At 36.2% G+C, this 27,654-nt stretch overlaps 1 protein-coding gene across 12 annotated transcripts in view; it reads right to left on the bottom strand.

Annotated features, from left to right (window-relative positions):
• Window positions 1-27,654, bottom strand: part of PCLO (piccolo presynaptic cytomatrix protein) — a 419,937-nt gene that overhangs the window by 155,382 nt on the left and 236,901 nt on the right. For all 12 annotated transcript variants that reach the window (XR_008296881.1, XR_003424548.2, XR_008296882.1 and 9 more), the window contains exon 7: window positions 754-2,941. Coding sequence is in view for 8 of the 12 variants with exons in the window: in XM_053218536.1 (XP_053074511.1) it covers window positions 754-2,941 (2,188 nt within the window). In the remaining 4 variants the exon portion in view is untranslated. The remainder of the gene's footprint in view (window positions 1-753; window positions 2,942-27,654) is intronic.

Below are 27,654 nucleotides of genomic sequence, written 5' to 3'. Positions count from 1 at the left end.
TCACAAAATTAGTGTACAAATATTTTATTCTAAATCTAAATAATGTTTCCTGCATAATGCTATGATTATTTATTGTTAATATCATATTTAGTGCTAAGTTTTCTAGTTATGTAATGCAAAATGCACAAACTTGTCAATTACGATATTCATAGTGAGAGAAATAAAATATGAATCTTTTATTTAAGGAGAATTATAAAATTTACATTATGTTAATATCAGGTCCTTAGCCAAAGAGTCTCAAAAAGAGAACATTCTCTGAATTAATAAACAATGATATCACAAAAATAACATAAGTACTTTTCTATTACAAAGTCTAGCAGAATAGTACTTAATAGCTCTAAATCTTAATACTTTCACAAACTGAAATAAACTGACCAGTATATTTAGAAATGCATTTTTTAAAAAATAAAAGAAACATACAATGAAAAACTTTCCAGCTATGGAATTAAGGGATGACCATATTTTATTGACACAATTACTTAATAATGGTTTTGGAAAAGTGGACGCCAAACAAATCAAGCAAACAATCAAGAAACAACAGTAAAATAATAAACTAAAAGGAAATAAAGAAAAGCATGCTAGGAAATCTATACACAAGATCAAATTTCCATTTACAAGAAATAAAATTGAAGTAAACATGCAAAAGACGCACTAAAAAAGGTAGAATACATCCTTGGAGAAGGAAAATTAAACATGCAGAAAAATAAGAGTTTGAGTTTTGAGAGTAACAAGGTAGGTTGAGGCCCAATTTACCTTCACTGTCTGACATGGCATGTTGGAAGTCATCCATGATGAACGCTATGTCACGGTCATAGCCTCTAGTTCGTGATTCTTCTCTCATGTGTTGCTGAACTTCAGGCAACGAATGACTTGATCCAAACTGATCCCTAGTGTCTGCAGATATTGGTGGCAGGGGCCCAGCTGCAGCCCTGGCCATTCCCATTGGCTGGCCAACAGGACTGAGTGGACTTTCCTCTTCAGAATTCTGGGCCACAATTGGTATTCTTCCTCTACTCTGGCTAATTGGTAAACTGGTAGGCTTAGTTCGGCCAGAAGGTGAAGCATGACTAAAGGAAACATCTAGAGCTTCAGCCTCTTGAGCTTTCAGTCTTAGGGAGGAGCTGGAAGAATCTCTTTTAATTGATAAATCAAGCCCATAGACAGACGAAGGTCTGGAAGAAGGTCTGGACCTGCTGCCACTACTGTATGGCTTATCTGCTTCATCCTGCAAAGCTGAACGTAGGGTATTTCCCAATGTGCCCAGTCCTGTTCCAAGGGATGAGCCCATAAACTTCTGTTGGTCTGTAATATTTTTTCTGAGTCCAAAAGTGATGTCATCTTGAAGAAGCCTTGCTCTGGAAGAAATGCCGCCAATAGATGAGGTGCTAGAAGTCATATAGCTTGTATAGTCAGGTTCAAGGTCTCTACTTTCTTGAATGGGAGAAAATTTTGACATTTTAGGATCAATTAGTGATTTCTTATGCTTTGACTGCTTTTGATAAAGTATGGCTGCTGGTAGTTGTTTTGCTGCTTGTTTTTCAAGTGTGAGTCTACTGATGCTGTACTTTTCGGATTTTGGAAAATGTCTATAGCCAGTATCAGCATGGTAGTAATGGGAAAGACCAGCAAGGTGATCTAAGCTCTCTGCTCCTCTACGGAATTCTTGTTTAATCTGGTGTTTCAGAAGCTTTAACTCATAAGGATCCTCCATGGGATCTTCCTCTGCTTTCACATAACTATGCAATCTGGAGGAAGTCTGTAATGGTGCCAGGAAATCTGTCACTTCTTGAGACCTACGTGTTTCAGTGGATCGAAGGAGACGGTCTGTTTTTGACAGATCCTTTTCATGAAGGCTAAATGCAGTGCTTAATGCTGCTGTTCCTTTGGTAATTTCTCCAATGTCATCAATTAGGACATAATTTCGTGGAGTATGATGGTCAATATCTGCATAGAAAGAATCTGCAGATATGCTTGATATTGGACTGCTTGCCATACTACTTCTTTCCTCCAATCCTATTCTCAAGTCTAAGCTATTGTACTTACTCCCAAGGTGGGAAACAGCATACGTATTATCAGTAGAAACAGGTGCTATCATCAGGGGTTGGTTGCGAATTACCTCATAGTTTGAAGTTATCTTGGGCTCCAAATATAATGTAGTTTGCCTTGGCTTCTGTTGTATCACCATCATTTGTGATGGCAACTGGTAAGAAGGTTGTGGGGTTGGTGTAGGTTGAGCTTGAGGTGTGAAGGACATTGTTGCCACAGCTTGAAATGTTGGTTGAGTCTGATAAGGTGAAACTTGCTGATGGTACAAAGTCTGTTGCTGAAAATGGGACTGTTGGGTATATGGGGTGGGTGCTTGGGTAGGAAGAGCAGGGGACGAATACTGGTATTGCGTATAAGGACTCGTAGGAGGAACCAGTTGAGATTCTGTTTGGGTTTGCGGTGGTATAAACTGACTAAATTCAGTTTGGGGAGCAGTTCTTGGTCGCTCTATGCCATGCTGACTTTCTATTCTGGTGGGTCGGGTGCTGCTCACCTCACTGTCAGACATATAATCCCTATCCTCAGCTACTCCCTGGAGGTAGGCACGCTCTCTCTTTTCCCTCTCCTTTAATAATGCCTCTTTCCTCCTGTTAATTCCCATTTCCAGGTACCGTAACTTGGCATCGATCTCCTTTTCTTCCTCATCAAGTTCTGCTTGTTTCTTTCTAAGCTTTGCAGATTCCCTCTCTACAAGATCAAGCTCTCTGTCTATATCCTGGAGAATCTTGGCCCGTGCCATTGTGTTGGTTCTGCAGATCCTTCTCCTGGAAACTGTGCCCATTGTGCTGTATGTTGACTGAGTGCCTGTGGAGGTCTCCTCGGGAGGTGGGTTTGGCAGAGTTCTCTTAACTTTTTTCTGGGAGCCAGAAGGTGTCATGGTTTGAGAACCTTTTGTCTATAATTAAACAAAAATAGAACTTTATTATAAAGGGAAAAGTATTTTAACAACTTTATAATTTACATTTTAGATTAAAATGATTTTGTGTATGTTTTAGCTATGACAGCATAAGACAAAAATTTTATACATTATTTCAAGTATTAGTCACCAATACAATTAAATGAAAAACAGTTTTTCCTTTCTTGGTAAAGTGGTTAATTATTATTATAACTTCTGTGACATTAGCAGTGAGTTTTGAAATCAAGCATGGAACTCATTGCTAGGCAGACTTAGATTTTAGTTAGACTCTTGAGAGAATTCTAGAAACCCATTTTTCATCCTATTAGTATACATAAAACTATTTGTTAAATGTATTCCCAGAGTATATGTGTTAGCTATCTAAATTTTAAATTGCATTTGTTGAAGATGCACATTTACTACTGTTAAGTTCAATTATTTCTATCTTCTCATTACTACTTTACCCGCCAAGAGTGGCTGTCCTTCCTATTCCAATCACGAAATGTTTTGAAAGGAAATCTTCAAATCTCCAATGTCTTTTTTTCCCGAAAAGAGTAATCTGAACTAATTTTCTATTTAATATTTCAATATTTTCATGACCATCTGTGTCTTATATTTTCTTAAAATTTTATGATTCTTAAGTAATTTTAGCTTCTTTTTTTTTTTTAACATTTATTCATCTTTGAGAGACAGAGAGAGACAGAGCATGAGCAGGGAAGGGGCAGAGAGAGGGAGACATAGAATCTGAAGCAGGCTCCAGGCTCTGAGCTGTCAGCACAGAGCCTGACACGGGGCTTGAACTCACAAACTGTGAGATCATGACCTGAGCTGAGGTTGGACGCTCAACCAAGTGAGCCACCCAGGTGCCCCAGTAATTTTAGCTTCTTAATGTTTTTACAACTAATACATGAAGCAAAGGAACTGACTGCTATAAAAAAAAAAAAAAAAAAAACTATTGTAGTTTTTTTTTTTAAACCAGATAAGGTGTATTGTTGATGAACTGTTAGATATATTTGATTTCATTTGGTTTGTCATAAACTGGCATTATACAAAATCACTGGCCTTGAGAATCATACAATTTTAAAATATCAAAAGATGTGACACATCATTTCCAATAAACTGATGTAAACAAACACGATTTCCTAACACAGTGAAGAAGACAGAGACCTAGACAAAATACCAAGACAGAAGGAACTCATCCCAAAAGAAAAAAAACAAAACAAAACAAGAAAAGGTCATGACTAGGGATCTAATAAAAAAAGATATAAATAACATGCTTGATCCAGAATTTAAAGCAACAACCATAAGGATACTAGCTGGGCTTGAGAAAAGAATAGAAGACACCAGGGAGTCCCTTGCTGCAGAGGTAAAAGACCTAAAGGCTAGGCCAATATGAAAAGTAAAGTAGCCAAGAATTGAAACCAAATGGTGTAACAACCAGGATGAAAGAAATAGAGGAATGAATAAGTGATATAACAGTCAAAATTATGGAAAATAATGAATCTGAAAAGAGGGAAAGAATAACATTAGATCACGAATATAGACTTAGAGAACTCAGTGACTCCATAAAGCATAATAACTCTTGTATCATAGGAGCCTCAGAAGAAGAAGAGAAGGAAAAAGGGGGTAGAAGGTTTATTTAAGGAAATTACAGATGAAAACTTGCATAATCTGGGGAAGGAACCAGACATTCAAATCCAGGAGGCACAGAGAGCTCCCATCAAAATCAACAAAAGCAGGACAACACCAAGACATATAGTAGTTGAATTTGCCAAATATAGAGATAAAGAAAAATCCTAAAAGCAGCAAGATAAAAGAAGCCCTTAACTTATAAGAGAAGACAAATATGGTTAACAGGAGATCTTTCCACAGAAACTTGGCAAACCAGAAGGCAGTGGCATGATATATTCAATGTGCTGAATTGGAAAAATGTGCAGCCAAGAATACTCTATGTGGTAAGGCTGTCATACAGAATAGGAGGACAGATAAAGAGTTTTCCAGACAAACAAAAACTAAAGGAGTTTGTGATCATTAAACCAACCCTGCCAGAAATATTAAAGGGGACTCTGAGCAGGAAGGAAAGACCAAAAGTGACAAAGGCTAGAAAGGAAGAGAGTAAAATCTCCAGAAACAATACAAAACAAGTAATAAAATGGCACTAAATATTACATATCTATCAATAATCACTCTGAATGTAAAATGACTACATGCTCCAATCAAAAGACCACGGTGTCAGAATGGATTAAAAACAACAAACAAATAAATAAACAAACAACAACCATCTATAGGCTGCCTACAAGAGACTCATTTTAGATCTAAAGACATCTGCAACTGAAAGTGAGGGGATGGAGAGCCATTTATCATGCCAATGAATATCGAAAGAATCCCACAGTAGCCATACTTCTATCAGACAAACTAGATTTTAAACCAAAGACTATAATAAGAGATGAAGAAGGGCACTATATCTATACAACAAGAGGATCTAACAATTGTAAATATTCACCTCCTAACCTGGAGCACCAAAATATATAAAACAATTAATAACAAACAAAAAGGAACTCGTTAATAATAATACAACAATAGTAGGGGATTTAGCACTCTGCTTAAACCAATGCACAGATCATCCAAGCAGAAAAATCAACAAGGGAAGAAAAAAAAAAAAAGAAAAATCAACAAGGAAACAATGGCTTTCAAAGACACACAGGATCAGATGGACTTAAGGGGCATATTCAGAATACTCAATCCTAAAGCAGCAGAATACACATTCTTTTTTTTTTTTCTTGAGAGAGAGAGAGAGACAGAGCATTAGCAGGGGAGGACCAGAGCAAGAGAGGGACACACAATCTGAAGCAGGTTCCAGGCTCTGAGCTGTTGGCACAGAGCCCAATGTGGGGCTCCAACTCACAAGCTGTGAAATCATGACCTGAGCCCAAGTCAGACACTTAACCGACTGAGCCATCCACGGGCCCCAGAATACAAATTCTTTTCAAGTACACATGGGACATTCTTCAGAATAGATCACATACTAGGTCACAAATCAGGCCTCAACAAGTACAAAAAGAATAAGATCATACAACGCATCAACCACAACGTTATGAAACTTGAAGTCAACCACAAGAAAAAAATTTGGAAAGACCACAAATAAATGTAGGTTAAGGAATATGCTACTAAAAAATGAATGGGTCAACCAGAAAGTTAAAAGAAGAAATTTAAAAAAATAATTTAAAAAAATACGTGGAGGGGTGCCTTGCAGTCTGTGAGTTCTAACCCCATGTCAAGCTCTGTGCTGACAGCTCAAAGCCTGGAGCCTGCTTCAGATTTTGTGTCTCCCTCTCTCTCTGCCCCTGCCACACTCACACTCTGTCTCTCTCTCAAAAATAAACATTAAAACTATTTATAAAGAAAAAAGAAGCAAAGAAAAATATCAAATACCGAACTTAACTTTACACCTAAAGGAGCTAGAAAAAGAACAACAAATGAGGCCTAAATAAAGCCAGAAGAAGAAGGGAAATAATAAAGATTGAAGCAGAAATGAATGAAAAACAAAGAAACAAAAAAACTCCGTAGAACAGATCAATCAAACCAGGAGCTGGTTCTTTGAAAGAATAACATTGATAAACCCTTAGCCAAACTTATTCAAAATGGAAAGGACTAAATAAAATCATAAATGAGAGTGGTAAGATTATAATCAACACCACAGAAATACAAACAATTTTAAAAGAATATTATGAAAAGTTACATGCCAACAAATTGGGCAATCTAGAAGAAATGGGTAAGTTCCTAGAAACATATAAACTACCAATGGAAACAGGAAGAAATAGATAATTTGAACAGATCCATAACCAGTAAAGAAATTGAATCAGTAATCAAAAATCACCAAATAAACAAAATTCTGGGGCCAGATGGCTTCCCAGGGTAATTCTACCAAACATTTAAATAAGAATTAGTACCTATTCTTCTCAAACTATCCCAAAAAGTAGAAATGGAAGGAACACTTCCAAACTCATTCTATGAGGCCATCATTACCTTCATTCTGAAACCAAAGAATGCATTAAAAAAGAGAATCAGCCGATATCGCTGATAAACATAGATGCAAAAATTCTCAATGAAATACTAGCAAACTGAATCCAACATTACACTAAAAGAATCATTCACCATGATCAAGTGGAACTTATTCCTGGGATGCAAGGGTGGTTCAATATTCACAAATTAATCAATAAGATACATTACATTAATAAAAGGAAGGATAAGAACCATATGATCCTCTCAATAGATTCAGAAAAAGCATATGACAAAGTACAGCATCCTTTCTTGATAAAAAACTTCAATAAAGTAGGGATAAAGAGAACATACCTCAACATCTTAAAGGCCATATATAAAAGACCCACAGCTAATATCATCCTCGATAGGCAAAAATTGAGAACTTTCTCTCTATGATCAGGAATAAGACAAGGATGCTCACTTTCATCATTGTTATTTAACACAGTACTGGGATTCCTAGCCTGAGCAATCAATAACAAAAAGAAACAAAAGGGCATCCAAAATGGCAAGGAAGAAGTTAAACTTTCACTATTCACAGAAGACATAATTCTTTATGTAGAAAACCCAAAAGCAACAAAAACCCAAAAGCACCAAACGCCTGCTAGAACTGATACACAAATTCAGTAAAGTTGCAGGATACAAAATCAATGCACAGAAATATGCTGCATTTCTATATACCAATAATGAAGTAGCAGAAAGAGAAATCAAGGAATCGATCCCTTTTATAACTGCACCCAAAACCATAAGATACCTAGGAATAAACCTAACCAAAGAGGTAAAAGATAGGCCCTCTGAAAACTACAGAATACTTATGAAAGAAATTGAGACACAAAGAAATTGAAAAACATTCCATGCTTATGGATTGGAAAAACAAATATTGTTAAAATGCTATACTACCCCAGGTGAATGTACATATTTACATATTTAATGCAATCCCTATCAAAATACCACCTGTATTTTTCAGAAAGCTAGAACAAACAACTCTAAAATTTGTATGGAAACACAAAAGACCTCTTGAATAGCCATCTTGAAAAAAGAAAAGCAAACCTGCAAGGCATTACAATTCCAGACTTCAAGTTATATTGCAAACTATAGTGATCAAGATGGTATGGTACTGGCACAAAAACAGACACAGAGATCAATGGAACAGCATAGAAATTCCAGAAATGAAGCCATAACTATTTGATCAACTCATCTTCAACACAGCAGGAAAGAATAGTCAATGGAAAAAAAGACAGTGTCTTCAATAAATAGTGTTGGCAAAACTGGACAGCCACATGGAAAAGAATGAAACTAGACTACTTTCTTGCACCATACACAAAAATAAGTATAAAATGGATGAAAGACTTAAAGGTGAGACAGGAAATCATCAAAGTCCTAGAGGAGAACACAGGCAGCAACATCTTTGCATCCACCGTAGCAAGTTCTTACTAGGTATGTCTCCAGGGGCAAGAGAAATAAAAGCAAAAATGAACTACTGTGACTTCATTAAGATAAAAACCTTCTGCATAGCGAAGAAAACAATCAACAAAAGTAAAAGGCAACCAATGGAATGGGAGAAGATATTTGCAAATAACACATGTGATAAAGGTTTAGTATCCAAAATCCATAAAAAATTATAAAACTCAACACCCAAAAAGCAAATAATCAAATAAAGGAATGGGCAGAAGTCATACACAGACATTTTTCCAAAGACATCCAGATGGCTAACATACACATGGAAAGATGCTCAACATCACTCATCATAAGGGAAATACAAATCAAAACCACAATGAGATACCACCTCACCTGTCAGAATGGCTAACACGAACAACTCAGGAAACAACAGATGTAATGAGGATGCAAAAAAGGGGTTGGTGGGAATGCAAACTGGGGCAGCCACTCTGGAGAACAGTATGGAGGTTCTTCAAAAACTAAAAATAGAACTACCCTACAATCCAGCAATTGTACTTTTACCCCATGGATACAAAAATACTGATTTGAAGGCACACATGCATCCTGATGTATATAGCAGCATTGTCAACAATAGCCAAAGTATGGAAAGAGCCCAATGTCCAGCAAATGATGAATGGATGATGAAGTTGCAATATATATATATATATATATATATATATATATATATATATATATATACACATACACACATATACATATATATACGTACATATATACATACACACACACACACACACAATGCAGTATTACTCAGCCATGTAAAAAGAATGAAATCTTGCCATTTGCAACGACATGGATGGATGAAGCTAGAGTGTATTATGTTAAGCAAATAAGTCAAAGAGAGACAAATACCATATGGTTTCACTCATATGTAAAATTTAAGAAACTAAACAGATGGACATGTGGTGGAGGGGGAAGCAAGAAACAAACCATGAAACAGAATCTTAACTATAGAGAACAAGCTGAATGTGTCTGGATGGAAGGTTAGTGGGGGATAGGCTGAAAGGGTGATGGATATTAAGGAGGCTACTTGCTGTGATACGCAATGGGTGTTATATGTTAGTGATGATTCACTCAATTTTACTCTTGAAACTAATATAACACTGTATGTTAACTAAATGGAATTTAATAAAAACTTGAAACAAACAAAAAATAAACTGATGTAAACAAAGTTACCCAAACATTTAATAGCATATTCACAACTATATCTCAAGTCTTCTGGTTTCTAGCTGCATATTCTTTATAAACTGCTTTTTCCCCCCATTTTCTTACTAATAATCCAAAGACCTTAATTCTCTCCTTATCCCAGTTATCAAATACTGAGAGCAGAAAAATAATAGGAAGTATATGAGAATTATATATCTAAATGATTAGACCAATGAAAGATCCTATGCTTTCATTGTCCTTTTATCATTTCCAAATTCATTTCCTTGGTGTTTTTATCTGCTTTGTGTTATAATTGTTCTGCTCCCTTTATTTAAATTAATAGATGCCTACAACATGGAACAGATATTTTACATTTATTTGTCTCATTTCATCTTCATAACAACCCTATGACTTAAATGTTAGTATTAAACAAATGAAAATAATTGAAAGTGAGAGAGAATAAATTATGGGCCAAATAGTTGCTTTTGGGGCTCCAATTCCCCATATTCTTTGAGATTCCTCTGTGATGAGGAACAAGCTACAATTTTAGAATCACTCCACCATATTTCGCCAACTCACAACATTTCTTCATTGTGAATATACATCCAAATATTTTAAATTTCAGAAACATGGGGTGCTTGGGTGGCTCAGTCGGCTGAACGTCCAACTTTGGCTTAGGTCATGATCTCATGGCTCATGAGTTCAAGTTCCACAGTGGCTTACTGCTGTCAGCACAGAGCCTGCTTTGAACCCTCTGTCCCCCTCTCTCTCTGCTCCTCCTCTGCTTGCACTCTCTCTCTCAAAAATAAATAAAACATTTTTTAAAAAAGAAAAAAAAAGAAATACTCATAAACCTTGGTCGCTATCATATGGCTTCTGATTACGAAATGGGTGCACATACTCTTGTTAAGGAAAGAAAGAAGAAATAAAAGGTTAACATAAGAACTTGAATTGTTTTTAAAGCTTTGGAGTCAAGAACTGAATTCCTCACAATTCAGTGAGTAGAATGAGAGTATGTATGTAATCTTAGGAAAAATAAAACTTTGAAGAATCATATTAATTCTTATTATTCACCGTTCATACATGTAATTTTTTTCCTAATTTACCTTTAATAGTTTATAATTCTTACTTGAGAGAATAGGCTCTAGTCAAACTCATGTTCTTCTTTTTCTTTTTTTTTTTTTTAAATAAAGTCATAGGCTAAAGAAGCATTCCAGGTTTTGGGGATTTCTAATTATCCTCCAGGGTTGCAAATACTTAATGATCCAGGACTTTTGCTTATTAATATTTCGTGAGCCATAGATGCGAGTCATGGAAGTGAGAGACAAAGCTGGTTGGAAGAAGGTGGATACTTAGTAAGCTAGCCTAGCTGACCATTCAGTCCCCACAAATCTAAATAGCTTTGCTATTCTCTGCTTGGTAACAAAATAGTTTTAACTCTGACTATAAAAATAGTCACAAGGTTGAAGACTTGTCAAGGTCTCAGCCATATTCCTCCCAAATCAAAGTATAACACAGTGATTGAAAGGTTAAGTCTCTCAGGGCAGTCACTCAGTTTCAATCCCAGCTTTATTGTTTTACTAGCTGTGCGGTCCTTAGCAGGTTGCTTAAACTCCCTGGACCTCAGTTTTCTTATATGTGAAAGGAGGTTACTTTTTATTCTTATATTATTAGTTCGTCTAAGGAATAAATGAGTTAAAACAAGTATAGAGTCTAGATTAGTAATTATCCCTGAGTGCAGACAGAAATATAATAGAGAATTTGAAATGATGTCTGGGCAACTTATAATTAAAAAAACAAAAAACAAAACTGTCTTTCAAGACCATAAATAACCTCTAAGCTGGTTATTTAATTCTAAACCAATCAATGTATTATAAAATAAGAGTATAGAATCCCAAAACAGAGAATCAAAACAAAATGATAATTGCTTAGAAAAAAATCCAGAGATGTATACAAGAAAAGTTATCATGATTAAAGATGATGTAGTTTGAGGCCATGATTAGAGATGATGACAAAAATCTGGAAAAGTCTTGGTATTTAATAAGATGTTCCTTGATGACTAGCTTGGCAAAAGTTGTTTTTAGATGGATCCGGTGCAATTCATCTAAAAAAAATATTGTACTGCATATATAAATTTAAAATATTTTAAAATAGCTGGTGCAAAGAGTGAAGCAAGGGAAAGGAACAGTAAGTCCTCACAACAGAATGGATGGAGGTTGAAGGGGGACTCGAAGAATAGCTAATTTCAATTGCAAGACCTAGGAGGTGACTGTGATAGCAAGCAAATAAACTCCAGGATAAGTTTTTCTGTCCAAAGTTATTTTAAACAACATTCTTCTCAGGGGAGTCCATTTGTAACATGCATCTTATATAGCAAAGGAAGGGAATTTCTATTGTTCTGAGGTGTCAGGGCTATTAATAAAAATAGCAATAGGTAAGGTATATGGACACACTATCCCAAAGACTTTAAATACATGCACGCACATTATCTCCTTGTAAAAATAATCTAAGCTCAATCTAAAGGTGAGAAAAGAAGGAAATCTATTTTTCCAAAGAGCTGAACGAACTAAAAATAGATGCTAGACCAAAATTGTTCACAGATTGCTATATGTAGTAAATATGGCAAAATTCAACCTATTAATTTATTTCAGGAGTTGCTAAGTGTCATTCTAAAATGCAATGTTCTAGATACTAAAGGCACAGAAGTAAGAGGCATGAGATAAAATAAACTTAATTAAACGTGATTCTCAAAGAACTTGTAAATCTGTAATATCTTTTAGGGTGCTGTATGAAGAAACTACTTGTTTTTTGCTAAATAGCCCTTGGTGTCAATATCAGAGATATACTTCTAGACTACTGTACCACTAGAGAGACACAGGAGTGTATTTTTCATTTCATAAATAGAGAAAGTTGAAAACCAGTGTTCATCGTGATAGTATCTTGGGTTTTCAAGCTTGTTCTTTAAGTTAAGTAGGAAAGGTTCTTATGAAGGCCCTTTACTTTCATTTTTTATTTTTATTAAAAATTTTTTCGTGTGTTTATTTTTGAGAGAGAGGGAGAGACAGAGCATGAGCAGGGGAGGGGCAGAGAGAGAGGGAGACACAGAATCTGAAGTAGGCTCCAGGCTCCAAGCTGTCAGCACAAAGCCCGACGCGGGGCTCGAACCCGCGGACCGTGAGATCATGACCTGAGCCGAAATCAGACGCTCAATGGACTGAGCCACCCAGGTGCCCGCCCTTTACTTTTAGATAATGTTGATGTGGATTCACTTCCAAACAGTATACTTCCACATAGATTTATGGATAAATAAGTTATTTTGATACAGATAAGCATAATTTTCTAGTGAAAGCCTAACATCTTACAAGATCCTCTACTTAACAAGTCAGTAAGTAAAGAATTTTTACTATTTGAAGATAGACAAGAAAAATAAAAGCTAACAGAAGAGTAACTTGTGAAAGATAAAATGATAAATTCTATCACTCATGGAAAAATACTTTAAAAACTGATAAAACATTTAAAATCCATTAGGCCTTGCAACAGGGCACAAGGCGTGGCACATACAAAATAAAGCTATCCCATTTCTTCAACTAGAGTACTTTAGAATAGTTTACCAACCATTTCCATGAATCAAAACTCTAAAGAGGCAGTATCATGACCGTCATGAGAGTATCCGTGAATTATTGAAAGTTTATAGACATGCTTAGCAAGGAAGACTTGAATCTCGACTGCCACGGGACAGAACTGACCATTTGTAAATGTAATTGGAATTGTCTTTAAAAAGTAGTCTTCTCCTTATTGTTGTAATAACCCATTAACAAGAAAGAAGGGAAAAACCCAACTACAAGACTGTATTAACGGGAGAGTAAAAACGAAGTAACAGAACATATTTAAAATCAGACACTTACAAGTTATTTCTCAATCTAGTAGTACAAAACCGTTTTCCAATTATACTGTGAAAATGGCACTCAATATTTCATCAGACATCTTTAAGCCTCTCCTTATAATGTACCTCTTGTCCCAGTTTGTGTTGTTTTCTTGCTGAAAGTCACTGCTCTTGGGCTGAGCAGCCATGCAGAAAACTAGTTTCTACCTCACTGGACAGAACCATTAGAGATGTCAGTCGGCGCAGCACTTATTGTCTTACATTTTCTGCAATGTCCCAAAGAGATTAATTTCTTTTCTTTTCTAAAATCCATCTAGAGTATTTTTCAAAGCCCTCTTAAGAAGTTTTTTAGGGTGGGAATGTTTTTGTATGTATGTTTGTATGTATATGTATTTGTTCTCTCTCCTTTCCTCTCTCTTTTTTTTTTTTTTTCTTTCCTAACATTAAATCAGACGGCTGTATTCCAGGGAATGGAACAAAGTATATTTTGTTCCTATGGTCCTTTGATATAGTTCAGTATAGTGGCTGTAATATGTAGGGCTCTTTCTTTTCTTTTTTCAGACTAGCAACTGCTTTATATTCAACCACGACATACTATATAAAGTTCAAGAGGAATAATCACATTTTGTCACAAACCTCCTCAGAGGAGTGTTTTACTTAGAGTGTTTTAGTGAAAATTTTATCTGAAACTTATTATAGTCAAGTGACAGGTTTGGGACCACACGAAAATTAGGACTGATTGTACAATGCCTTTGGGCTATTTCAGCTATTATTTTTAATATTTATATCATACGGGTAGGTTTGAAGTAGATAAACCCTTCTCTTTTATAATGAAACTGGTATTCTTTTTATCAATTTGTTTATTATTACTCTATCACTAAGAGGTGTTCATTCTTTTCCAGAATACTCTGCCTATCTACCCAGCTTTTTACATTTTTAGGCTTTGTCTGTCTAGAGTTATACCATTTCTTAAAGGGAACTGAAAACAGTTCTCCAAGCTACCTCTGAGAGACAACATTCAGCGTGTGAATCCATTTTTCCCCTGCAAAGTCCTCTAATATTATCCAAATCATTTTGCCTGGATTTTGAGGCTCTAGTAAAAACTCATCTACCCATCTTGTGTATTCCTTCTTCTCATCATAGTCTCCCAAACTGCACTGAAGCTTTATACATGATAATTAATATCTCTTCAACACGGATTTATATTGCATCCTTTACACTAACATACCCTTCCAACATACTAAATCATAAGTATCTTACATCTAGCTTCAAGTGCATACCATATTTGCAACTAGAATATACAAAGTCCAAAACATGTGAAAGCTATGGCTAAACACGATGCCATAGTTTGTGTGCTTTACACATTAAAACGGGGGGGGGGGGTGATCTAAATTTACTTTTCAACCCTAAACAACTGCTAAACCTGTCTCACAACTGAAATTTATATATGTATATATGTTTTCATGTATGGCTATATAAAAAGTATTCATATAAATGAGATGATTATTTCAGTTAGCATTATATTATTTCTTTATGGGTAAGCTAAGAAGGCCAGGGGAACTTTCTTTTTTTTTTTTTTTTAAATGACAACATTTATCATTTAGAAAGAGTATCATTGACAAGCATATACAGGTTTCCAATTTTTCTTTTAATCTATGTCACATAGTATTATGATTAGAAAGAAAACATTTGCTATATTTAAGTCACCATTTGAACAAATGAACAATATCTTTGTTAACTAATTTATCTATTAAATGGATATATTCTTCTGGAAGTAGATACTGTTTTACTTATTTTTGTAAAGTGTTCCCATATACAAAATTTATGACAACTAGGAAAAGTATGTAAGAAACTCCTGAGAAAATGAAAAATAATAAAAGATAAATGAAATTAGTAAAAAAATGATGTAATAAAGTTAATTGGCACACGTAACAAGAATTTTCTAGACACAGGCTTAGGAACAAAAGTGAGATGATTCTGAAATGGGGCAACCGAAAGATACAGGAAGCACAGGTGGTAGAACCAAGATATAATTGGCTGTCCATAACATACTATACAGGTGCTATAAAGAGGCAGATATAGACACATCTTTTGATTTGTCAGTTAAAAAGTCACTGGTGATACTGTGAAAACCAGTTCCTATGGTGATTACACTAGGTTAAAAATAAATGGTCCAAGGTAAAGCAGTGAGGGTGCATGGACTTGTCACAGCTTGGTGACCAAGAAGGACACAGGTAGTGGTTTGGGGGTGGGAGTTGTGAGGCACAGTTTTCTTTAGGGAGAAAAAACTTAACCAAGATATCGTCTGAGGTTCAGGAGGAGGGGAGGGGAAATGATTAAAAACATACAAGAAAAAAGAGTAAATGGACAAAACATTTATATAAACAACATGCTTTAGGTAGGGATAGCATCCTGTTTCAACAGTAAAAACTAAAACATTAAGACCTAAAATATATCAAAACTTACTATGTAGTGAGCGTTAAGAGCTTTATATATAATTTTATTACATTTCAGACACATCTTTCTTAGAAACTATATTAATTTCAAGTTTCAGGTATTTATAACTTTAAAGATATTATATAACTTGGCCAAACTTGCAGAGCTATGACTAATAAATGGCAGAGCTGAGACTTAACTCCATGTTGGCCTAATGTCAATGGTCAAGATTAAGTACAATGCAATTTATTTAAAATTCAGAATATTTTAAAATTAAAATAATCTACAATGCAGGTTTCTACATTACCACATAAGATAAATAAGAAACATGTATTAAAATAATGCACTCAAACCTGATACATCAATAAACAGTACATTTAAAGTTTGGAAGAAGCAAATCATTATGGAAATAAAAAGAAAGTAAGCAAACTATCAATCCAAAATTTATTTTCAATTTCCATGAAACTTAATACTCATCTGGTTTTTCAAACTATCAATCTTCATTCTCTAAACAGTGTATATATTTCCCAAATTTCTAGAAAATATGTTCAAGAAATTACTATTATTTTATGACATGAGCAGGAGACATTTTGGAGGAGTCTAACACTGAATGCGTACTTTGATTGTTTGGGATTGGCGACTTCTAGTTTTTGGTCCCCTGTCCATCTATCCAATAAATATTTTTACTAAGTCCATATTATGTGCCATGTTCTATGCTAGGCCATGATAACATAAAGATCCTGGTATCATTTCTGCCTTTAGGAAGCTTTTAGAGCTTAGAAAAATAATAGAGACATTTGACCACATGCTGTGATTTGATATGATAAATTTTATAATAAAGGCTTATATGTGGTTCTTAGAGAGGGCAGAGGGAGGGGTTTGTATCTCATATAACTCTCTCTCTAGAGGCCTCTGAGGAGACAACTTGTGGAGTAGTTTTAAATGGTAAGAAGGAAACCGTAAGGTCTATAGAGGAGTAATCTCTTGGCAGCAGAACCCATGTGAAAGGTTTAAAATATGGTTGCATGTTATGTCCCAGGGCCTACAAAGTCTAGCGTATCGTGTTGAAACATGTATATGTGGAGGGAGAAAACAGTATCTGGAGGTGAAGCTAGAGAGTGTTGTATCAGACCATGTAGGGCCTTGAATGTCATGTTAAGTTTATACTTCATTATATAGACAAGGAGAGCCTATGTACAGAAATGACACCATAATATGTATTTATTAGGAGGTAGTTTTGGCCAAATTTTACTACTACAAATAGTAGAAAGAGCCTAAAGTCAAATGCATGAATTCTGGTTTCTGTGGTAGATAATTTCTTACCCACAAGACCATATCCTTGGTCTCAGACTTCCAGTCTACTTCGTTTCCCAAATATACTAAGATAACACCTATGTGAAACTATAGTTACTAGGTTATTTGCTCTTAGGTCATGATACTTCAAGTCTAAGGACACTCTACAAGTCTTGTGGCTCTTTTTACAATCTTACTGATGGAGTTTCGACACAAAGGTGTTCATAATATATTTATTATGCAAATTTTTGTTGTGTTTCCATGAAAGTCTTTCTCATGGGAAAGGGGAAGATGGCAAAAATCAAAACTGTATGGAGTAGAGTTAGGAGAGAAGAAAAACAGAAGGTGTGGTTACAGAGAAAGGGATAGACGTAGAAAAACTCAATGTCTGGAAGGGAAGAAAGAAGAACAGTTTGGGAGGTGACAGAGAAATTACTAAAAATAAGGTCAAGGCAAGAGCATTGGATACAGCAATTGAAAGAGTACTGTTTTTACCTACAAAATGCTATTTTGAAAAAAATCTCTGCTTTCTTTTTCTACTTGTTATATTTGTGTATATGCATGTATTTGTATATATTTATGTGACTGTTGTAACTAGCCATATTTTTTATATAAAAAATGTTTTTCACAGACAGCATATATTTTATAACGTAAGGTTTGTATTTTAATGGACAGCCCATGTTAACATTATTGCTGTGTATCTCTCTTTCATAGAATTTAAAGGAATTTAAAGGCTTTGCCAGTTCTACATTATTTCTAACACTTACCTGTATCTTTCCTTACATTTTTACTTCCGAAGCCAAGTCTTTGCATTAGTCCAGGCCACCATTCATTCTGCTAATATCTGTTGAGCAGCTACTACTGTATTATTCAAGCATTGCTTTTGACCTTGGGAAAACAGTAATGAACATGAGCCATATGGCCCCTCTCATGTGAGAGAGAAATACAAACACTATATGTAAAATATTAGTTATAAATGTGCTATGCCTCATGACATGTGGTCTATCAGAGAAGGTACTGCACATATACAGGCCCAGAGTCAGGTGATAATGAGGGATATTCATTAAGCTAAACTGGTTTAGAGTACAGATGCAGGGGAGAGGATGTCGAGAGATGGGTCTAGAAAGGTGGGCAGGTCCCTGTGAGCCACACTGATTGTTTCCAAATACAACATAACTTCAATGAAAAGCTTACTGCAGAGAAATAACCTGCCCGGTGAAGTGTACATATGAAAAGCTCTATTGGGCTGCAGTGCAGAATGAATACGATGAGAATGAAGATGAAACTAGGAAAACAACTTAAGAGCTGTTTCAGTGGTTAAAAAAAAAAAAAATGCACCTTTGATACCAGAGTGGTAGCAGGGTCGTCATGGGCTACTAAGGGACATTAATAGTACATAGAATACAAAGAATTTTAGACTTTGTTCTTAGGGTTTCACTTTTATTAACTCATTTCAGCTTACAGTGATCTTAAAAGGTAGACACTATTATTATCGCCAGGTTATAAGTGAGGACATTTAGTCATAGTGAAGTTAATCAACTTCCCCCAGTTCACACCGCTGGAAGGTGGCAGACAGTATGCGAATTGAGGAAATGAGGAGTTTTGAGCAGTCTGGCTCCAGAATCATGCTCTAAATAAAGCATTTTAGATAATAGTTACGTATTTCTGCATAACGAATCCTTTCAAAATTTAGTGGCTTAGAAACACCACTTGTTACCAAACATATTCTGTAGGTCGTGGCTTAGCTGTTTTTCTGCTCAGGGTTTCCCATGGGATGCAGTCAGGTTGCCAGGTGAGGCTCCGGTATGACTGGAGGGCCTGAGTAGGGAAAAATCTACTTCCCACATCAGGGGGGGTGCTGGCATTTACTAGGGAGCTGTTGGACTGGGGGTCTCCGTTCCTTCTCAGCCTCCCTTGCTCCTTTCCATGGTGGCTTCTGCGGAGAAGCTCACAACCTGGCAGCTTCTGCTTCATCAAAGCAAGCAAGCAGCTCATGCCAGAGACAGTGCGAGTGAGATGGGAGTAACAGTATTGTGTAACCGCATCTTGGAAGTGACGTCCCATTCCCCCCCCCCCCCCCATGTTCTGTTCATTAGAAGCAAGTTATTAAGTGCAGCCCGTACTCATACAGAGGGGATTCCACAAAGGCATAAATACCAGAATATAGCAATGACTGTGAATCATTTGAGGAGCTGTCAGCAACATAACATAAATTGAACTTTAGGACGGACTGCACGTGAAAGATACGGAAGAGGGCAGAGTCAAGGATACCGTGAAAGGACGTAACATGATTATACATTTGATGGCTGAAGGTTGTCATAAGCTTGTGCCTTCCCTGTGATGTAGAAAGTATATTTATCTACTATGATTATCTACTATCAGAAAGGAAGAGGAGTATTTAAATCTTGCAGGTTTTGGCACTGGGAGGGTCTGATTGAGGTAGCAGGCTCTGACTTTTATTTCAATATTCCTGTATACATGTCTTCCTCTGGATGTGCTCAATAAGCCAAATTCAGAAAAGGAGGCATATATTTAGATTCATTCAGGGCAAATTCCTTGCCGGGGTTGGGGAAGAGATTAGACAGATGGCAAGAGGGCTGCTTCTGTGACAAGGCTTGGATTGAGAATGGCAGAGATAGGAGGGCTGATAAACAAACAAAGGAGAAATTCCAGTGGAGTACAACAGAGGTAAACTTAGGTGAGCAAGCACTGAGATAGAGTTGACATGATAGTATATGTGTGATGTCTAAGTTAGATAATTTTCAGCTAACTTCAGGTCAGAGAACAATTGTAGGAAAGTAGAGACAATATGTCCGAAAAGTAATAAGCACTGGGATGAGCTTTTAGAAGGTAAATACAGGGAGCCAGGTATTAGATCATCATCCTCACAGATTGGGAAATTACTCAGGATGTATCAGGACTTTTGATGGGGAGATATCAGTTTATTACACACAGATGGAACCCATAACAGTTATGCTTCCAGATAAAACATGCTGGATTATACTGTTGGTGCAAATGTATTCTTGGAGAGAAAAACAAACAGGTTCATTTTGTTTTCTTGCCTACTTTTTTTTTTTTTTAATAAATTTTGGAGTAATTTGTCATACAGCAATAAATAAGATGCTTAACTGACTTTTCTATATTGCTGAGCACCTGAATATATGCCTGTTTATCTTTCCAATGGTTCAGTCTCACATTCTTTAGACATCCACTCTGACAAGTTGTCCCCGGAGAGGATGTGTTACATGTACAAATTCTTCACTGTTTGGTTTCACCTTGCCTTTTGGGGTTATGATCTAAAACCCTGGTTCACAAGCCAAGAATGACTCAGGACAGAGTTGGCAGGACGCTCTCTGGGTTATTCCTTCCATCTTCCTTCCTTCCTACCAGGTGAGACTGGACTGGTCTTTAACGTGCTTCAAGAAATAATGATAATTTATAGGTTGTTAAACACCAAGGGAAAAGGTGAAATCTTAGCAGCTTTACCTTTTTAAATGTATCCTGAGGGTTTCAATTTTCTAGAATGTTAGATTTTTCAGTGAAAATTATTTTAAGTGTTCCTCACACTGGGTACTTAGAGAAAGAACAAGCATTTAAGAAAATAGCTTTTTAAACCTTTCTATCACCTGAATGGTTTCCAGCCCTCACAGCCTCACCTTATATGCATGGGTAAATTAACAAATACAGGGCTTAGTGGCACTTATGAGAGGCCCAGGCTGTTTCTTTTCTTTCTTTCTTTTTTTTTTTTTTTTACATTCTGGATATATAAGAAATAACAAAAATATTCCCAATAACTTTACAAAACTGTGATATATTTTAAATGTTGACATTGAAGAATTATGCCTTTTAAATACACACAAAAATATATAATGATTTGTACTTGAAGATCACATGAGAAATCTAAATTCTGAGGTCTTATCTTGTCAAAATAAGGCCAAGGCCAAATGATCCTTGGCTTGATCTTTTGGTGATTCTTTATATACGAGTGAATTTTTTTCTCAGAAAAGTTTAAAATTGGGTCCATCTTAGGCACACAGAAACTTTAATAGGTTGCTGGGAGGGGTGGGTTCTTCATTACTCAGAGAAATAAAGCTAATGATGGCATAACATGTGTTGTCATGCACTTGTCCAGTACCCCTCTGAAATCATTCCACATATTCACCTCACTGACCAATTAAGAGCATGACATTTCTTAGAAAGTAGCCACTACTGTGAGTTGTCTTTGCATATGAAATATTAAAATGGTAATTTTACAAAGTACTCTCATTATATTCATGAGCAAAATTATTTAGGTCTTGCATACAGATGACCAGATTTTATGATGGTCATTCAAAGGCACTGAAGCTCCTTGTGACATTCATAGGTAGCTAATGATTTTCATTCATAAATTTAATGACTGAAATTCCTTCAGTTGGGTTTGTTTTTCTTGAAAGATCTTAGGCAAATAATGCACTTTTAGCAAGGTAAATATTATAAACAAAACTCATGTTAGTATATCAATTAAATTAAGCTATGCATGGATCCATTCATATACTTATCCATTTCTACCTCAAATAATCTAATTATTTATCTATGTAGATTGGCAACCAAAATGCTGGGATAAATGTAACACAGATTTAATTTAATGGTAGTATAGTGATTCAGCCTGAAAATGTTCATTTTTACTTATTATAAAATAAAAGTCATATAATGATTGCTTTCTTAAATTTATGAAATACTTGACAAGTATGTGTTCTAATATTAAATTATAAGCTTTCAAAATTTCAGTTAGCTTTTCTATTCTACAGTATGATAGAGTCAAAGCTTCCAACAACTATGGAGTATGTCTGGAAAAAAAATTATATGCTATGTTGCCTACAAACTCCAGATCTCTAGATTTATATCTACCTCTGTCTACCTGCTTCATTTTTTCCCTAGGGGGGAAATATTAATAATTAATTTATAAAATATTTTTGTTAAGATCTATGGATTTCACTATCTAATCTAATCTAATAATGATTCATTGCGGGGGTGGGGGGGGGGGAGTAGGTAAGACCATATAATGACCAGAAAGAGGCTTGGTATATTTAAAAAAATTAGACTCAGAAACTCAATTAATCATGACATGCAACTTACTTGTTCAGCATGACCTTAAACAAGTTAGTCTTCTTTTTCTCAGTTTTTCACTGTCAGTTGAAGTTCAAATACCTATAACTCATTGGTTTGATATAAGATAAAACAAGCTTATTTGTTGCAAGTACTTAGTAGTTACTTGGATATGAAATACTCACTAAATGGTAGTTGCTAATATTATAATTCCTCTTATTTTAAAGATCAAATGTGGTTGTATAACTAAATATTGTCTTCTAGAGAAAAAAATAGAAAAAAGAAAAAGCTCCCCAACATATATATCATACTTGTTTTGAATGTTAAAGATTCGTACCTGCAAAAAAATAAGTTTAATGGAATTTACTTCTTCCCATGAAGCCAAAAATGAAATGGGTAAACTCTCAATTATTCTTATTATCCTTATACTAAAAATGAAATTTCATTTCAATTAAGACAGGGCAAATTGTAAACTAAAATCCTATGCTATGACTGGATTGACTTGATATCATAAAGTCAGCCATTAAGGTGGCAGGCTGAGAGAATCAACTTTTTTGGGACTTTGGCATGTAACAAAAATCTTAATGCAAAGAGGGGAATGCTTATAGAAGAAAGAGACTGTTATCATTTAGTAATAAAGTACTGTGTTTTTTGCTTACTGTATACTCACAGCTCAAATTCCAGCTCACATACAATATCTAGATAGAAAATAAACTAGGATCTAGGAGACTTGAAAAATCTTAAGCCTATCAGATCTACCTAATAGACACATATAGAACATTCCACCCAACAACATTAAAATACACACTTTCTCAAGTGTACTTGAAATATTCTCCAAATAGACCATATCTTAGACTGCAATCCTCTGCAGTGTTAAAGTTATTGAAATGATACAAAGTATTTATTCTGACCACAATGAAATGAAGATAGAAATCAATAAAGGAAAACTAAAAAAAAAAAAAAAGTCACAAATATGTAAAAGTTAACAATATACTTTTGAACAAAAAATGAATTCAAAAAGGAATGAGAAGAAATTAGAAAATATTTTAAGATGAATGAAAATAAAAACAAGATGCCAAAGCATGAGATACAGTGAAAGCAATTCTTAAAGAAAAAATTATAGTTGCAATGCATACATTAAAAAGAAAAAAAAAGATCTCAAATCAATAATCTCTCTTGACATCTAAGGAACTCTGAAAAGAACAAGCTAAATCTAAAGCTGGAAAAAGAAAACCTAATAAAGTTTAGAGTAGAGATAGAGCATACGTAACAAAATAGAATCAACATCAAAAATGGGTTCTTTGTAAAGATCAGGAGAGTAGGCAAAATTTTAACTAGACTGACAAAGAGAAAAGAGAGGACCAAAAACCTAGAACTAAAGAAGAAGATGGCGGTGTAGGATGCTGGCCTCACCTCATCCTGCTGGTCACTTAGATTCCACCCACATCTGCCTAAATAACCCAGAAAACCACCAGAAGACTAGCAGAATGAACTCTCCGGAGCCAAGTAAAGATGAGAGGACCATGGAAGAGGGTAGGAACGGCAGAGAGGTGGTGAGCACTACACAGACTGGCAGGAGGGAGCCAGGGTGGTGGAGGGGAAGCCCGCCCCACAAGGCAGGGCCCCGAAGTCTGGCTTGCAAAAGTGGACGGGCCGGATGGAGTGTGTTCTGACAGCCATTAGGACTTAACATCTGGAATGTTAAAAGTCAACAGCTCTGCTCAGAGAGCAGGAGGGCGAGAGGACATGGAGGGAGAGTTGTTGAGCCCCAGAAGACAGAGCTCAGCTTGGTGGGGAACAAAGGCCCTGGAAAGCACCATCTCCCTCTCCCATTCCCCAGCAGAAATCCCAAAGGGAACCAGTTCTGTCATTGAACTTGCTTGCACCGCGCAAACACCCAGTGCTGTGCTTATGTGGATTCATCCTTCTCATTGGTCTGCCTCCCCCCCGGTTGCTGCAGGGTCCCTCCTGCAGGAGACCACTGACAGCAAAGCGAGCTGAGCCTGCCCCTCCTGCCCCTGTGCACCTTGCAGATCCACCCTGGCTAATATGCCAGATCCCATCAAAGCAGCACCACAAGCCTGGAAGTGTGCAAGTAGCCCAGACAGGGGCCACACCACTCCACAGTGAGTCCTGCCCTTGAGAGGGGGGAAGAGAAGGTACACACCAGTCTGACTGTGGCCCCAGCGGTGGGCTGGGGACAGGCATCGGGTCTGACTGTGGCCCTGCCCACCAAAGCAAGTTACTTCAGACAGCACAGGGGAAGTGCCCTGCAGTTCTGCCCCATCCCAGGGATTATCCAAAATGACAAAACGGAAGAATTCTCCTCAAAAGAAACTCCAGGAAGTAGCAACAGCTAATGAATTGATCAAAAATGATTTAATATAATGGAACAAGAATTTAGAATAATAGTCATAAAATTAATCACTGGGCTTGCAAAAAGTATAGAGGGCAGCAGAGAATCTATTGCTACAGAGACCAAGGGACTAAGAAATAGTAAGGAGGAGCTAAAAAATGCTATAAATGAGGTGCAAAATAAAATGGAGGTGACCACAGCTCGGATTGGAGAGGCAGAGGAGAGAATACATGAATTAGAAGATAAAATTATGGAAAAAGAAGAAGCTGAGAAAAAGAGATAAAAAAAAAATCCAGGAGTATGAGGGGAGAATTAGAGAACTAAGTGATGCAATGAAACAGAACAATATCCATATAATAGGAATTCCAGAAGAGGAAGAGAGGGAGAAAGGAGCTGAAGGTGTACTTGAACAAATCATAGCGGCATACTTCCCTAATCTGGGGAAGGTAAAAGGCATTGAAACCCAAGAGGCACAGAGAACTCCCTTCAGACGTAACTTGAATCGATCTTCTGCATGACATATCACAGTGAACCTGGCAAAATGCAAGGATAAACAGAAAATTCTGAAAGCAGCTAGGGATAAACATGCTCTAACATATAAAGGGAGACCCATAAGACTAGTGGCAGACCTATCTACTGAAACTTGGCAGGCCAGAAAGGAATGGCAGGAAATCTCCAATGTGATGAACAGAAAAAATATGCAGCCGAGAATCCTTTATCCAGCAAGTCTGTCATTCAGAATAGAAGGAGAGATAAAGGTCTGCCCAAACAAACAAAAACTGAAGAAATTCATCACCACTAAACCAGCCCTACAAGAGATCCAAGGGGGATTCTGTGAGTGAAATGTTGCAAGGACCACAAAGTACCAGAGACATCACTACAAGCATGAAACCTACAGACATCACAATGACTCTAAACCCATTTCTTTCGATAATAACACTGAATGTAAATGGACTAAATGTTCCAACCAAAAGACATAGGGTACCAAAATGGATTAAAAAAACAAGACTCACCTATTTGCTGTCTACAAGAGACTCATATTAGACCTGAGGACACCTTCAGATTGATAGTGAGGGATGGAGAACTATCTATCATGTTACCGGAAGTCAAAAGAAAGCTGGAGTAGCCATACTTATATCAGACAAACGACTTTAATTAAAGGCTGTAACAAGAAATGAAGAAGGGCATAATATAATAATCACAGGGTCCATCCATCAGGAAGAGCTAACAATTATAAATGTCTATAGCCAAATATAGGAGCCCTCAAATATATAAAACAATCACAAACATAAGCAACCTTATTGATAAGGATGTGGTAATTGCAGGAGACTTTAATACTCCACTTCCAACAATGGATAGATCATCTAGACACACGGTCAATAAAGAAACAAGGGCCCCGAATGATACATTGGATCAGATGGACTTGATAGATATATTTAGAACTCTGCATTCCAAAGGAAAAGAATATACTTTCTTCTTGAATTCACATGGAACATTCTCCAAGATAGATCACATACTGGGTCACAAAACAGACCTTCATAAGTATAAAAGAATTGATATCATACCATGCACACTTTCAGACCACAATGCTATGAAGCTTGAAATCAACCACAGGAAAAAGTCTGGAAAACCTCCAAAAGCATGGAGGTTAAAGAACACCCTACTAAAGAAAGAATGAGTCAACCAGGCAACTAGAGAAGAAATTAGAAAATATATGGAAAAAAATGATTATGAAAATAAAACAATCCAAACACTTTGGGATGCAGCAAAGGCAGTCCTGAGAGGAAAATAGATTGCAATCCAGGCCTATCTCAAGAAACAGGAAAAATCCCAAATACAAAATCTAACAGCACACCTAAAGGAAACAGAAGCAGAACTGCAAAGACACTCCAGACCCAGCAGAAGAGAAATAATAAAGATCAGAGCAGAAATAAACAATATAGAATCTAAAAAACCTGTAGAGCAGATCAATGAAACCAAGAGTTGGTTTTTTGAAAACATAAACAAAATTGGTAAACCTCTAGCCAGGCTTCTCAAAAAGAAAAAGGAGATGACCCAAATAAATAAAATCATGAATGAAAATGGAATTATTACAACCAATCCCTCAGAAATACAAGCAATTATCAGGGCATACTATGAAAAATTGTATGCCAACAAACTGGACAACCTGGAAAAACTGGACAAATTCCTAAGCACCCACACACTTCCAAAACTCAAACAGGAAGAAATAGAAAACTTGAACAGAGCCATAACCAGCAAAGAAATTGAATCAGTCATCAAAAATCTCCCAACAAATAAGAGTCCAGGACAGATGGCTTCCCAGGGTAATTCTACCAGACATTTAAAGCAGAGATAATACCTATCCTCCTCAAGCTGTTTCAAAAAACAGAAAGGGGAGGAAAACTTCCAGACTCATTCTATGAAGCCAGTATTACTTTGATTCCAAAATCAGACAGAGACCCAGCAAAGAAAGAGAACTACAGGCCAATATCCTTGATGAATATGGATGCAAAAATTCTCAATAAGATACTAGCAAATCAAATTCAACAGCATATAAGAATTATTCACCATGATCAAGTGGGATTCATTCCTGGGCTGCAGGGCTGGTTCAACATTCACAAATTAATCAATGTGATATATCACATTAATAAAAGAAAAGATAAGAATCATATGATCCTGTCAATTGCACAAAAAGCATTTGACAAAATTCAGCATCCTTTCTTAATAAAAATCCTTGAGGACGTCAGGATAGAAGGAACAGAGTTAAACATCATAAAAGCCATTTATGAAAAGCCCACAGCTAATACCATACTCAATAGGGAATAACTGAGAGCTTTCCCACTGAGGTCAGGAACACGATAGGGATGTCCACTCTCACCGCTGTTGTTTAACGTAGTGTTGGAAGTGCTAGCATCAGCAATCCGACAACAAAAGGAAATGAAAGGCATCCAAATTGGCAAAGATGAAGTCAAGCTTTCACTTTTTGCAGATGACATTATATTATACTTGGAAAACCTG

The sequence above is a fragment of the Acinonyx jubatus genome, chromosome A2, assembly GCF_027475565.1.
Source record: "Acinonyx jubatus isolate Ajub_Pintada_27869175 chromosome A2, VMU_Ajub_asm_v1.0, whole genome shotgun sequence".
Lineage (NCBI taxonomy): Eukaryota > Metazoa > Chordata > Mammalia > Carnivora > Felidae > Acinonyx > Acinonyx jubatus.
This window is presented reverse-complemented; position numbering and strand designations above follow the sequence as displayed.